This window comes from Petaurus breviceps, unplaced genomic scaffold (assembly GCF_028583685.1).
Source record: "Petaurus breviceps papuanus isolate PSGF00001 unplaced genomic scaffold, PetGlider_PUasm1.0 90825, whole genome shotgun sequence".
Classification (NCBI taxonomy): Eukaryota; Metazoa; Chordata; class Mammalia; order Diprotodontia; family Petauridae; genus Petaurus; species Petaurus breviceps.
This window is the reverse complement of record NW_027187353.1, coordinates 95,351-110,637: the sequence shown is the minus strand read 5'-3', so window position 1 is coordinate 110,637 and position 15,287 is coordinate 95,351. Positions and strand designations below refer to the sequence as shown.

General features: G+C 37.6%; 1 protein-coding gene across 2 annotated transcripts in view; it reads left to right on the top strand.

Moving 5' to 3' along the window:
- MCU (mitochondrial calcium uniporter) overlaps window positions 1–15,287 on the top strand; it is a 181,378-nt gene that overhangs the window by 153,765 nt on the left and 12,326 nt on the right. For both annotated transcript variants that reach the window (XM_069071073.1, XM_069071074.1), the window contains exons 4-5: window positions 6,325–6,429; window positions 14,680–14,840. In XM_069071073.1, the coding sequence (XP_068927174.1) occupies window positions 6,325–6,429; window positions 14,680–14,840 (266 nt within the window). The remainder of the gene's footprint in view (window positions 1–6,324; window positions 6,430–14,679; window positions 14,841–15,287) is intronic.

Sequence of the window (15,287 nt, the reverse complement as noted above, 5' to 3'; positions counted from 1 at the left end):
CCCTCCAAAAAGCAAAAAAAAAAAAAATAGTATAACTCTCTCAGACCTAGACAAATCTAATCAAAATATAAGAAAGACCAAAATGTTTTCTTAGGAAAGTGAGATATATCTCTAGTGATTACTTGATGAGGAAAGGGCACATCCATTTATATATTTATTGATAGTCCAGGAAGGAGGTAATAAAAGCCTACATCAGTATGGTAGTTGTGTGAGTGAAGGGAATGTAGATGAGAGATATTGTAAAGATAGAAATTACAAGATTTGGTTACAGATTCTGATTTGTGGGGGTGAGAATGAGTTGTGACACCCAGCTTGTGAGCTTGAGTAAAGGAAGTTCAGAAGATACTAGGGTGATGAGTTCTCTTTTGAACACATTGAATTTGAGATGCTTATGAAGCATCCAGTTCAGAATATTTAATAGGGGGTTGGTGATGTGAGACTGGGAGTCAGGAGAGAGGTTATGGGTAGATAAGTAGATGTAAGAATCATCTGCATAGAGATGATACTTTAACCCATGGGAGATGATAAGATCGCCAACTGAGATAGTATAAAAAGAGAAAAACAGAGGTCCCACAAGATGGACATGTCCATTAACCAGAGTTAATGGGTATGATCTGGATAAAGAACCAGTAAAGGAGACTGAGAAAGGAGCTGTCAGATAGGCAGGAGTAGAATTAAGAGAGAGCATCAAAAGAAAGAGGAAAAAGACCCATATGGCACCAAAACTTATTTCTGTAGTGTCAAAGAACTGGACATTATGGGGTGCCCATCAGTTGAGGAATAGCTGAACAGATGATTGGTATATGAATATAATGGAATAATATTGTGATTCAAGGAATGAAAGGGATGGTTTCACAGAAATCTGGAAGGACTTGTATGAACTGATGCAGAATGAAGTAAGAACTAGGAGAATAATTTATTCACTGAAAACAACATAGTAAAGAAAAAACAACTTTGAAAGGTTTAAGAACTCTGATCAATGCAGTGACTAGCCACCGTCCAAAAGACCAGTGATGAAGCATGCTTCCCCCTTGCTAAGAAGGGCTTAGCAGAAAGATGATATATTCAAGATGCAGAATGGGACATACATTTTGGACATGCTCATTGCAGAAATTTGTTTTGCTTGGATATGCATATTTATTATAAGGTTGTTTTTCCTTTTCCCCCAGTTGAAGAAAGAGGGAAAATAAATGCTTGTAAATTTTTTTTAAATTAGATTAAAAAAAATTCCCTCTACCAAAAAAGCCTCATAGCTATTTTGAACAGTTGTATGCCAACAAGACCGACAGTTTAACTGGAAAAATATCTACAAAAAATTTTATCTACAATAACAGAACAAGAATTATAAAATTTAAATAATCATAACCCAGAAAAAGAAATGGAATAATAAATTCACTCCCAAAGAAAAAATCCCCAGTACCAGATGGATTTACAAATTAATTCTATCAGACATTCAGAGGATGGTGCCAGTATTATACTGATGTTTGCAAAACTAGGAAAAGACAGGATCTTACCAAACTCCTTCTGTGATATGGGCTTGATACCTAAATCAAGGAGAGTCAAGACAGAGAAAGGAAAGTATAGAACAATAATCCAAATTAATATTGATGCAAAATTTTTAAATAAGGGGTGGCTAGGTGGTGCAGTGAATAGAGCACTGGCCCTGGAGTCAGGAGGACCAGAGTTCAAATATGACTTCAGGCACTTAATATTTACTAGCTGTGTGACCTTGGACAAGTCACTTGACCCCAATTGCCCTGTCCTCCCCCCTCCAAAAAGCAATAAATAAATAAATTTTAAATAAAATATTAGCCACAAAAACATATTTAAAAAATCATGCACTATAATCAGGCTGGAGTTATACCAAGAATACAAGACCGTTTCAATATCTAAGGAAACCCAAAACATAATAGACTATAGTAATTAAATGACAATATAAATAACATAATTATATCAATAAAAGCAGGGGCGAGAAACTTTCTCTCTTTTTTTTGCCTTTTGGAGGGCAATTGGGGTTAAGTAACTTGCCCAAGGTTACATGGCTAGTTCTTTTTTTTGCATGGGTGTTAAGTGTCTGAATCTGGAACCGAACTCAGGTCTTCCTGACTCCAGGGCTGGTGCTTTACTCACTGCGCCACCTAGCCGCCCCTGGGTGAGAAACTTTTAACAAGATTAGACCCATTTCTGTTTAAAAAATAAGCAGTGAAAAGCAAAAGAATAAATGGATCATAACATAATTTGATAAGTAGTATTGTGTGTAAAATTGTCAGTGCGGTAAAGGACCAGAAACAGAACCAAAACCATAATAATCCAATACCATCAATTTAGGAACCAACAAGGATTTATTGAGTTCTCCCTCAAGGGAGCTCCATCCACAGAGACTCCCTGAAGGAACAAAAGGACAAATGTTACATAGGTTTCAATTTAGGCAGGAGGTGAATTGGGTGTGGGGTAGCTCAGGATTAGACTGGGCTGTTGCTGGGGACTTGTAGGGTAAGCATAGGAGACGTCGTGTCCTATGACTGGACAGGCCAGTTGTTGGACTAGTCACAGGAAAGGCTCTTTTTCCGGTTAGCTATCTCTTGTAACCCTGTCCTAACAGAGAGGACTGTCCTTGCTCATATATCAGAAAGGAAGGTTGCAGGGGTGGGTGCTGCCATGTAAACCGAGTCATGGACAAGATAGAGGAACTTTAGACAAAACAGTTGCTTTAGTTTTTTCAGCTACCCACAGTATTTAAAACCAAGAGCTAGTATTATGTGTAATAGTGATAAAATGGATTCTTATCCATTAAGATCATGGGTAAAGCAGGGGGCTGTACATTATTACCACTGATATTTGACACAGTGCTAAAAATATGAGCTATAAAAATAGGACAAGTAAAAGAAATTGAGGAAATAAGGAGAAATAATAAAGAGCAGCAAAAAATTTCAATTTTGTATATATGATGGTCTATGTAAAGTACCCTAAGAGTGACAATTTAAAGATTAATTGAAACAATAACTTTAGCAAAGAAGCAGGATATAAAATAAGCTTACACAAATCATCGGCCTTCTATATGTTACCAACAAAGCACAGGACAAAGAAATAAGTTGATAAATTCTATTCAAAATAACTACAGAATATAGATTACATTTGAGAGCTGACCTATCAAAACCTATGCAGGAAAGCATCTGAATACAAATACAGAATTCTTTATAGAAATAAAAAGGCAGAAGTAAATATGTGGAGAGAGATTAATTGCTCATGGTTGGGACGTGCCACCATAATACAAGTGACAGTACTACCTCAATGGATTGTGCCATACCAATCGTACTACTAAAGGATTACTTCAGAGAGGTGGACAACACAGCAATAAAATTTAATCTGGAGCAACAAAAAGGTCGATACTCCCAAGGGAAGTCATTTTTTTAAAAACCTGGAAAGAAGAGAACATTAACACTTTATCCCAAACAATACTACAGACTCGTAGTTATCAAAATGATTTAGTACTGGCTAAAAAACAGAGAAGTTAAGTTGACCACTGGAGAAGATTAGGTCTGTAACATGCACAATCAAATGAACATAGTAATTGATAAACAGTTAGGAAAACTGCAACTCCTTGAGTAAGGACTCACTATTCATTAACATATATGCATGTGTGTGTGTGTGTATAGAGATATATATAGAGAGAGAGATTATATATAGATATATCTATATATGTGTATATCTGTATATCTATGTATGATATCTACATATACACATATACATATGTAGAAAAAAAGTCTTGTAGAAATTAGATTGAGATCAAGGTTTTATACCATATACCATAATATACTCCAAATGATACATAGCTTAGATATAAAAGGTCATATACAGTCAAGGAACAACAAAGAAAATACTTTTCTTAATTATGGGGGGAAAGCTCTTGACCAAACAAAGGATCATGGAAGATGAAATGGACCACTTTGATTAATCACATTTCAGTATTTTTTGTACAAACAAAAACAATTCATTTAACATTAGGAGCAAAATAACTCATTGGAAAAAATATTTGCAGCCAATTCCTCTTTGATAAAGGTCTCATTTCCAAAGTATATAAGGAATTAATTTAAATACATAAGAATGACAGCCATTCCCTAATAAATAAATGATCAAAAGATATAAAAAAAGACAATTATTTAAGGAATAAATCCAACATCAATATCAATAGCAATGTAAACAAAAGTTCCAAATCACTAAGAATAAATAAAATGCAAATTAAAATAGATGTTATTCTATCTCACACCTATCAGATTTTCAAAATATCACCAAAAAAAGAAAATGATAGTTGTTGGAGGGGCTTTAGAGAAACAGATACACTGGTGAAGTTGTGACTTGGACCACTCATTCTGGAAAGCAATTTAGAACTATGTTCCCAAAGTCACTAAACTTTGCATACCTTTTGACATAACAGTACCACTTCTGGCCTATAGCTCAGCATTTTCAGTGTTACAAAGGATTGGAAACAGAAGGAAGGGAAGATTGCCCATCAATTGGGAAATGGCTGAAAAAAACAAGGTATAAAATAGAGTGTTATTATGCTGCTGAAATGACAAAGGGAAAGAGATGGTATCAGTGAAACTTGGGAAGATAGAGTGAAATGAGTAGAACCAGGAGAGAAAGTTCATACAGTGAAAATGACACTGTAGAGACAACTTCTGAAGACTTCAGATGTCTGGTGTGTGTAATGATCAGCCAAGGGTGGTGGATTCAAGGTGCCAAATGAGACATCCATGGCAAATGTATGGACTAGTTTGTCTTGGCCATGCTTATTTGTGACAAGGATTGTGTTTTTCTTTTTCATGTTGGTGGGGAGAGGCTAGTGATAATGTTTCCAGGAAAGAAAAAGAAAAAAGGGTCACTGACGTCTTCTCTAAATGCAGAGAAGAAAACAGAAGGAAATACAGACAAGCGAGACAGCTGTGAAAGTAACATAGTGGATTTATCATATACTTTTTTTAAAAATGCTATGCAGAATAGAGATTGGGCCCAACACGGACTCTTTGATCAGTGACATGAACAAGATTCTCTGGGCTCTTGCTCTGGGCATTCTCTCTGACTGTCTCCCATGCCTTGAATGCTCTCCCACTACTGACTTCCATGGCTTCCTTTAAGTCCCTATCTTTACTGGAAGTCTTCCTCAATCCCTCTTAACTCTAGTGCCTTCCTTTTGATAATTATTTCCCATTTGTCTTGTATATAGCTTCCTTTGCACATTCTGGTTGAGCTGCTTCCCCATTAGATTGTAAGCTTCTTGAGCTTGTCTTTGCCTCTTTTTGTATCCCCAGCACTTAGCACAGTGCCTGGCACACAGTAGGTCAATAAATGTTTACCAATTGATTGATTGGTAACTATCTTTTTATCCCATTTCACATATAGGAATGTTTCCTCTTATTGGAGTTCATTAAATTCAGAACCCTTAAAAATTTAAAGAAAACAGTATGTAAAAGACAAAAACCTTTTTCAGGATGAAGCAATAAGACATGAATTTTTTAAGAAAGTAATTAATTTTAAAATAGCTTTAAACAGTCTTGAGAAAAAAGAAACTATCAGAACTATAAGTTTTCGACTCTCCAGATTATTAAGAATAATGAGCCTGTTTGGGCTGCTCCATTATATCCAGCCTGAACCTTTACAAAATATTTAATATTTATGAGTGTACAAGATGCTGTGATTAACATAGCAAGGTCCTCTGGGCAAATAACTTCCATCATAAGCACTGAAGAAAATGGGAAATCTATGTGGATTTCTACTCCTATAGATTTTTGGCTGAGACTTATGATGGCTAGTGAACTTATTACCCTCAGACCACAAGGATATATCGCCTGTGAGTATGATGTTCATCCAAATCAGCTAAAGCCAAGTGAGTTCAGCAGAGAGCCCTGGTTTTGTTTGTTTAGTTTTTTGGTTTTTTTTACTCAGCTCCTCTTTTTGACCTTTAATTCAATTCAGTAACCATTTATTAAGCGCATACCGTGGACAAGGCACTTAACACATCTCTCCAGTTTTCCATTGTCCTCATCTTTACATTTGTTAAGATATAAGGAACTGTGAACACATACTTTAAGGTCATTGGATAAAAAGTACTGTCTGCTGGCAAAAGATAGTACTGTCCTCTCTTTATGAGTTAGTATTTATGAAGAACTATTAAATGAAATTCGAAAGGTGTTAAACCATTTTTACAATTTACAATTAAAATAATTGAATCTTACGTCTAACTTGATTTGGAAGATCTCTTGTCCCTGACCTCTCTGTAAAAATAATCATGGACCACATGAAAAGTTTTATTTTAATTTCTTACAGATGGTGTTCGTGTTGCCTCCTCAACAGGGATAGACCTCTTGCTCCTTGATGACTTCAAACTGGTCATTAATGATGCAACATATCACGTTCGACCACCAAAGAGAAGTAAATAGCTCTTTTATCGGGTTGGGGAACATATGGGAGAGGTATTTTTGAATAGACTATGTTTCATATAAAGAAGTTTCATGGATAACCTTGTGGAACAGACTGCTTAAAAAATTGAGTAATTTCTACCTAATTTTAGAATGTAATTCTTTTTGAGAATTTGTGTCATCCATCTTCCTAGTACCATGCTAGTTCATCCATTTATACTTATTTAGCCAACACCTAAATACAGTAACCCATTTCATTCATGTAGCATTATTCTGGAGGAACTGTTTTATACAAGTGAATATTCCAGATAACCTAAGACTCTTTAAATTCCAGAATTTCTTAACCATCTTGGATGAAAATCTTTCTAAAAGACATTGCACACTTCCTTACCTTCTGGTTTCCTTATACTAGGTGTAACCCCAACTTATACCTAGACAAATCTTACAAAAATATAAACAAGAAAGGAGGTAAGTACCTGATTATAACATTAGAAAGTTAGCTATAATAGATGCTTGGCAATTATTTAGTGAAAATAGAAAGGACTATGCATATTTCTCAGCTATGTATGACACCTGTTTAAAGACTGATATTATCTTAGAGCATAGAAACCTTATAATGAAGAAAAACATTTCAATTCTATGCTTTTCTCTATTCTTGAGTCCCTTTCTCCCTTTTTCTATTGTCATTCATGCCTTACCAAATACCAATTCTCTGTTACTATAATCTACTATCTTCACTTCTGTATTTACATGATGCTGAATGGACCTGGAGGAAGAAGTCGTGAAAACATGCTATTGAAATTCATTTGGGTTCTCCTGCAGCAAGGCAATCTTACAAACTCCTCTAGTTGATTTCCTTCCCTATTCACCACAACAACTATTCCATATCTTCTCATGTCTTCTGAAGCCAGTTCTCCATATTCGCTTAGCGGAGAATGTCACTTCATATTTTACCAGATAATTGAAGCAGCTTGCTGAGAGGCCCCAATCTCATCTTGCATCTCTGACATCCTCCCCCACCAACTTCTCCTTCACTTCATTTGAACTCAGGTATTCCTGACTCCAGACCCAGAACTCTATCCACTACACCACTTAGCTGGACTTCAACACAGGACTTTCCAACTCTGAAGCCAGATCTCATGTTGTATACCCAGTGTGCCACATTGCCTTACTTGTATATCATACATAATTTCTTTAAGAAGAGAGTCATAAAATATTAGATATATTAGGGACCAAATTACATTGAGAAAGAATAAAATTTATTATATCATAAGCAGTAAGAAATTACTGATTACCAAAGTAAAGTCATTTCTTATTAAGTTGTGTGTCCAGTCACTTGTAAATTCAAAAGTTAAAATGAAATTTAGAAGAATAAAAATGAAAGGATAAGATGTACAACTGAGCCAATTCCAATCAGAATTATTTTATAAAATTGTTTTACTATCTTTTGTTTATATATCACCTACACATCCCTCTCCCTTCCAGAGAATCCTCCCTTATAACAGAGTTTAACAAAAAAATTAGTTCAGCAAAACTAGCCAACAAATCAACCAAGTCAGACATTATATGCAGCATTCTAAATCCATGTAGTACCTCGTTTCTGTAAAGACAACTTTATTTAAACAAGTTATTGATGCAGATAAGTGGAAATAAAGTAAACACTCCCCACTAGCGTAATCTATTACTGTTTCCAAAGGAAGGAAATTTGGCTCCCATAAGTCAGTTGCCACAAGAGGAGTCCAAAGGAGCCTAGAAACGTCCTTAACCACCAAGCACTTGATCTCCTTGTCAAGAGAGATCAGCTAAGGACTGTGCCTATTTAGAATATGAACTCAGGTGGCACAGTGAATAGAGCACCAGCCCTGGAGTCAGGAGGCCCTGAGTTCAAATCCGGCCTTAGACACTTAACACTTACTAGCCGTGTGACCTTGAGCAAGTCACTAACCCCAGCTGCCCTACCTTCCCCCCTCCAAAAGGCAACAAAAACAAAACAAGAATATGACCTCATTTGTGAAATTTTGGGGAGGAGAATGGTGGAAGATCGTAAAACAAAACAAACAATGGAGAGAAAAACAAGTTTCCAACAAATTTGTTGAGATTTAGTGAAAAATACAATCTTTGGAGTATTTAAAGATTAGAACAGAAGGAAGACCTTAAATAATGTAAAACATGAATCAGTATTTCCCTAACAAAGGTCTATTGACAGTGGAGTCAATAGTTAGGATACTAATATCACCGTCCCTAAAGAACTTTTCAGGAGGAAGCAGAAATTGCATTAAACCAAACAAAAAAGGAAAGAGCAGTTGGATTAGACTAAGTATACACAGATGAAGTCCATGCCGGAAACAACACAGCTTTAAGCATCTTGAGAGAGAGATTTCAAAGATATCTGAAATAGGGGGAGGATACCAAAGTCTTGGAAGAAGTCATAGTTTTCATACTTTTTAAAAAAGATAATCTAGAAAATATCAACAACTACTGACCCACATACTTTTTTTATTTAATTTTTAAAATTCTGAACTTAACACCCTCCAAAATGAGCATTTCTGTTATATAAAGTAGAATACAAAAAGTAGATTGTAAATGAAGATGTGAGTCTCTGGGCTATACCACTTTTTAAAAAGCATAAAATAAGTGCAACCCATCCCTTTCAGAACTATTCTGCTAATCCACACTTCTGTCTGAACTTCATTCTATTCTCTCTTGTGAATTTTTTAAATGTTCCTTTGACCCTTAAAAAAAAAAAAAAAACAAGCCACTGTTGTGCACTCTGCTTTCCCTCTCAGTTCCCACCTCCCAACTAAAATCCCAAGGGAGATAATCCCACTGGTAACAAATAAGTATAGCCAAACATTTCACAATCCACTTGGAAGCCATGTCAAAAATGGTACGTCTTTCTTCATCTCTAGTCATCCATCCCCTTTCTGTCAAGAGATGGGTAACAAGCTTCATCATAGGTCCTTGGAACACAAGACGTGGTCACTGCATTGATCAGAGCTAAGTCTCTCAAACTTGTTTTTATGCTATTATTGTTATGGTTTGCCCTCTTCTCCTGGTTCTACTCAGTTCATTCTACTTCAGTCCATACTTCCCTTGATTCTCTGAAAAAATTTTTTAATCATCTTTTATGATTCATGAACATTCTATTACTTCACATGGCACCATTTGTTAAGACATTCCCAATTGATAGGCACCCCCTTAGTTTCCAGGTCTCTGCTTTTTATTTGTGATTCTTTCTCCCTCCAATAGTAGTCTCCATTTTAACCCTTTCCTATCCCCACCTCTTTTTCTGTTGGAGTTGATGTCTCTGTATATCATCCATACTGTATATAATAATGTGTGTGTGTGTTCAATCCTCCATTGTCCATTTCAAGTAAGAAGGCAGTTTTCCTGATAACCCACACCCCTCACCTCTTCTCCATGTTTTATACACTCTTCTCATGCATCTCAATGATGAGAAATAGGAAGTTCCACTTCCTTCTTCCTCTTTTGTCTACTAGTGCATTCTTTCCTTTACCTTCCCTTAAATCCTTCAGAATAGAACCCATCTACCATGGGCTTCTTTGTTTTTCTTATTTAGCTCTGTCAATGCCTTTCAAAGATATTAAGGAGACACTTGTTTCTTCTCCCTCATTAGAACATTTGTCCTTTATAATTGTATTGCCCCTTCCAGTTCCCTAAACAACATTACCTTTCCAGGTTTCTCTGGAGTTTGGTGTTTGCATTTTAAAGTCCCTCCTCAGCCCTGCTCTTTTCATCAGGAATGCTTCAAAGTCCTCTTTCCCCTTAGAGGTCTATTTTTCTCCCCTCAGCTTTGCAGGTGAGTTATTCTTCATTATGATGCCATATCTTTTGCCTTTTGGAATGCTGCAGTCCAAGTTCTCTTCCCATTTATAGCATAAATAGCCAGGTCTTGTGTTATCCTGACAGGGTTCTTGCTGTCTCATATCATTGATTTCTTTTTTGGTCTGTTCGAACTTTTAGGGAATCCATTATTTGGGTAAGATTTATCACTTTTTTTCTAAGCCATCCATTCTCCTCCCAATTCTTTCTTCCAGAGCTTTTCTTTCATTTTTTAATCTCTCCTATGTATTCATACAGTCCTTGTGGAAAATCCATTTTTTTCCCTTTGAATCTTGGGTAGTAGTTGCTGGGGAGTTATTTTTTCCTTCTCAATTGGATTTTTGTATATCTCTGAATCTATTAAAATACTTTAAAGTATTGGTATCTTTACTCTTCTATATAGCTTTAGCTCCTAAATTGGAGCATTGTTCCCAAGACCACGTACTGTTGGTATTCTGTTGTGCTTCTGGGTGAGGTGGTCAGCCATGCTTGGTCTCAACCTATTGTCATCTGGGTTCCTGTGGTGACCTCCATCTCCTAGGGTTAGAACTTCCTAGAGCTTTGAGGTTCAGAGCACTGACTCTTCAGGTCCCTCTATAACATCTTAGGACAGAATGCTGGGGACTTTGGAATCTTTAGGACTGGGCTACTCCCAATTACTTCCAAGGTTCATGCAACAGGTTCTCAACCATCTTGGGGCCTTCTCAGGGGAGTCCTCTGCTCTTGTTTTCTACAGATACATAGCCTTGCAGGCTGTCGGTGCCTCTGGACCATCTCAGTTTATCCTGGGAGGCTACCATTTAATTTGCCCGCACTGACCCTGACATTTATAGTAGGAACACTTTCCTATCCATGGACTTCTGAAGGCTGTGCGTGTGTATGATGGAAGAAGACACTCAAGTCTCTCACTGGATTTCTCAATCGTTACTTATTCTGATGCTATTTTTAGATTTTTACTAATAGATCTGTGGGAGCTGGGATGCTGCCTTCATTCAGGAAGCTGTCTTGGCTAGAAGTCCCCATGCGCCAGCTTTCCATCTCTCAATAATATTTATGAAAATAATTTACAGTAAAGAAAGAGAGAAAGGACCCATATATACAAAATATTTAGAGCAGCTCTTTTTGGTAGTGACAACTAGAAACTAAAAGGGCCCACCAGTTGGAAAATGGCTGAACAAATTATGGTATCTGTATGTACCAGATTATTGTTTTATAAGAAGTGATGAGCGGGATGGTTTCAGAGAAAGCCAGGAAGACCTATCTGAACTGAATGCAGAATGAAATGAACCAAGAGAGCAATTAGTACAGTAACATCATTGTTTAAAAAACAATTTTCAACAACTTAAGAACTCTAATCAATGCAATGACCATTGATCCCAGAGGATCAGTCATGAAGAATGCTGTCTACCTCCTTCAGAGAGGTGATGAGATAAGATACAAAATAAGATGTGTTTGTGGGGGGTTTTGGGGGTAGGTTTTTTTTGGACATGACTGATATGGGAATTTATTTGCTTGACTATGCACATTTGTTACAAGGCTTTTGTTTTTTTCTCCCCTCCGCACCTTCCCACCTTAATTGCTGGAAAGAAAATAGAATTTTTGTTCATCAGAAAAATATTTTTAAGAAAATAAAAGAGGGCTTTAAAAAATAATTTATGTATGTCTCAGTGTTGTGTCCTTGATGAAAGTATGAGAAGTCGGGCTTTCATAAGCGATCTCAAGTCTACCGCGTTTTCAGTTACAAAATTGAATGAAAAGTGTTGAAATTACAAGATCATGGGATGCTTCTAGCTTGCTGATTATTTAAAACAAGGATTTGATTCTATAGAGTGAAATTCAGGCTTAAAGGCTTCTCCAACAAGATGTCCCCCATGCATATATTATGCAAGATTCCTTGAAAGATGAAACAACAAAATAATTGTGTTTGGATCTGATGAGTAATGTCAAAAAGGGCATTAAATTGGGAGACGTGCTCACCAAAGGCATTTACTTCTCTTATGGGGAGCATCCAGCACAGAGCCCAAATGGAAGAGACAATCCCCATAGGTGATAAGACCCTCCAGATGCGCCTGTTTGCAGATGACATTAAGCCCTGGGACGCTACAAAGCCTCTAAATGAGATCCCAAAACACTTAGAAGCATTTTGCCTAATTATCTGCACAGAAAAAAAATCAGACCAACAATTGCTATTCAGATTACATCCTGTACTTGGATAGATGACCTCTGAAGTTGCTTCATCATCTCACATAATATGAACTGGGCCTAGAAATGAGCAGAAGAAGGATGAGCTGTTTTGTTTTGGGAAAATTGCGTTGTACTTTTAATAAATTCAAGGTTCTCCTTATAACAAAAGCCCATTTTTAAAAACATATCTATAGTCTTTGGATGGTGAGCTGTCTGTAACTATGACTGTAAGTCATACAGCTGCAGAAGATCACCCAAAGGACAATGGAGAGGCACATGGTTGGCATGAGTATTACCCCTGAGAAAGTGAGCAGGAGGATGGAGGGAGAGATGTCTGACTGCAGAATGAGAGGCTGGCCACGCATAAAGAGCAGGGATAACAGAAAGCCCGCATGCTACCTTGGTGTCCACTGAATGTCAAGAGAGCTAGGGCCCTCCCCCCCCTCCTTCCCCTGCCCACTTCTTTGGGTGGCTGCTCTGTAGAGAGGATTTATAGAGGATGTGAAGAACCACACAGAATGAGAAAAAGTGTTTGGGGTATGATCTGCCCTGCTCAGGGAAGTGCCAGGGACTGGGGGTGTCTCACACACACCATCCTCAAAGTACAATTCCCTAGGAAGATGGGCTTCCTGAGCACTGGAGGCACAAGGTACTGGTGTTAAGAGAATTGCATTAGGCTCATCTTTCCAGTTTTTAAGAGGGATGACAAAGGACAGTGGGCAGTTGAACCACTTATGGAAAGTGTACAGTGATAGATTTCTAACTATTAGTTGTTTCATTTTGTTAATGGCACACACTTCAAGACGTTATGGATTTGCAATTGTATCAGAGGATTAGTCCCTCAATCAATGCAGACTGCAGTCTCTTTACCTATAACAGTGGCTAAAAAATAGGCTGCCCCTGGACAGCTCTGAACACAATTTGTAGTATTTATTATACACGCATCCTTGAAATAGAAATGTATTGCTGTATATTTGGAATTCTCTCTTACATTGTGCTGTGCACATGGCAATTTTTTCCACTTAGTCTGTATTTAAGTTTTACTAATTAAATGTATAATATGTTTATTTTTCTTTTATTATTGTGCATTTAAGTTTTAGAAGTAATTTTTTTTTTTTTTGCTTTTTGGAGGGCAATTGGGGTTAAGCGATTTGCCCAAGGTCACATGGCTAGTCTTTGTGTTAAGTGTCTGAGGCCGAATTTGAACTCAGGTCCTCCTAACTCCAGAGCCAGTGCTTTATTCACTGTACCGCCTAGCTGCCCCAGAAGTAAATTTTTTTTTTAATATGCTACCTGGGGCAGCTAGATGGTGCAGTGAATATAGCACCGGCCCAGGAGTCGGGAGGACCTGAGTTCAATTCCAACCTCAGACACTTACCACTTACTAGCCGTGTGACCTTGGGCAAGTCACTTAACCCCAATTGCCCTGCCTTCCCCCCTCCAAAAAGATATATATATGCTACCCTATGGCCAACCTGAAACTCAGCAAGGCTGCTGCACACATACTGTTGAATTTTAACTTACTTAATGGGGTTCATGAACTTATTGGTGTGGATATTCCATATGCTACTAGCACCTTCAACCTGCCCATGCTTTCTATCAGATTCTTGTACATGTCTTTCTCTAAATCCCCTGTAGAAGCATCTGATGGGCTGAAGGTTTTCTTCTGGTTCTTTTAATATTTTATGGGTACCCAAATGCAGCCCCATGCCATCTATCTGTGATCTGAAATTTAAACATCTCCTAAATAATTTCCTTTTAGAATTAGAAAGGAAAATAGCCAATAATATATCTGAGTCACAAGTAAACTACATACACATATGTTAATAAGAAGCAAGGTAGTTTTAAAAAATTATTCCTGATTCCAGTTGCATTAGCTCCTGACTGTTATTGAGTAATAGAAAATAAAGTTATTGTTCAGAGGAGGCTTATTTTACATTATTTTTAGTAAACAGTTTAACTGTGACTCATCTGACTACTGAGAATCCCCACAGTAGGTATTACTGTCAAAAACTGACATGCTCAGAAGTGAATTCATTTGCTAGGATCTTACAGAAAATGTACATCCAGCAAGAGCTGGTCCATTCCTTAGTTTGTCATTTGTCGCAGTGGATTTTCAGGTGGAAAGCTTGCATCGTGCTGTGAACCTCCTTGTTTCTAGGCCCTCCCCAACAGATGCAGCAGTAACTGCTTGAGATGAAGATATGCTCAGAAATGTTCCACCCCTTGCTTTCAGACCTCCTAGGCCATGAAAATGCAGCCACACTGAATGATGTGAAGACGTTGGTCCAGCAGCTCTACACCACACTGTGCATCGAGCAGCACCAGCTGAGTAAAGAAAAGGAGCTTGTGGAAAGATTAGAAGATCTCAAGGAGCAGCTCGCTCCCCTGGAAAAGGTGACCGTCACAATGCTGCCCATCCTTTATGAGCTACATGCCTTCCGACAGCGGCACCTTGTTGTCAGCTCCTCCCCAGTGCAGACTCTCCTAGGGTATGTGGTTGAGCCACGGCAGAGGGCCTAGTGAAGGCCCACAGAGGAACTGAGAAGTAATAACTTGGAAATCTGGTGATAGACCTTTGAGCTTTTTAGTCTAGCTTTACTACTCTTCATGCAGGGCTGGAAATAAGCCGAGTAAGGACGTCTCTGCAAAGCTTTGAGGTTTTTTGGTTTGGTGTTTTGTTTTGTTTTTTTGAAAGGCAGCATTGCATAGTGGATAGGGCAGTGGGCTCGGAGTCAGTTCAGATACTGACTCAGACATTTATTAGCTCGGTTCCCCTACCTGGTGGTCACTTAGTCACTCTGAGCCCATGTTTCTTCATTTCTAAAAATGAGAAGGTTGGAT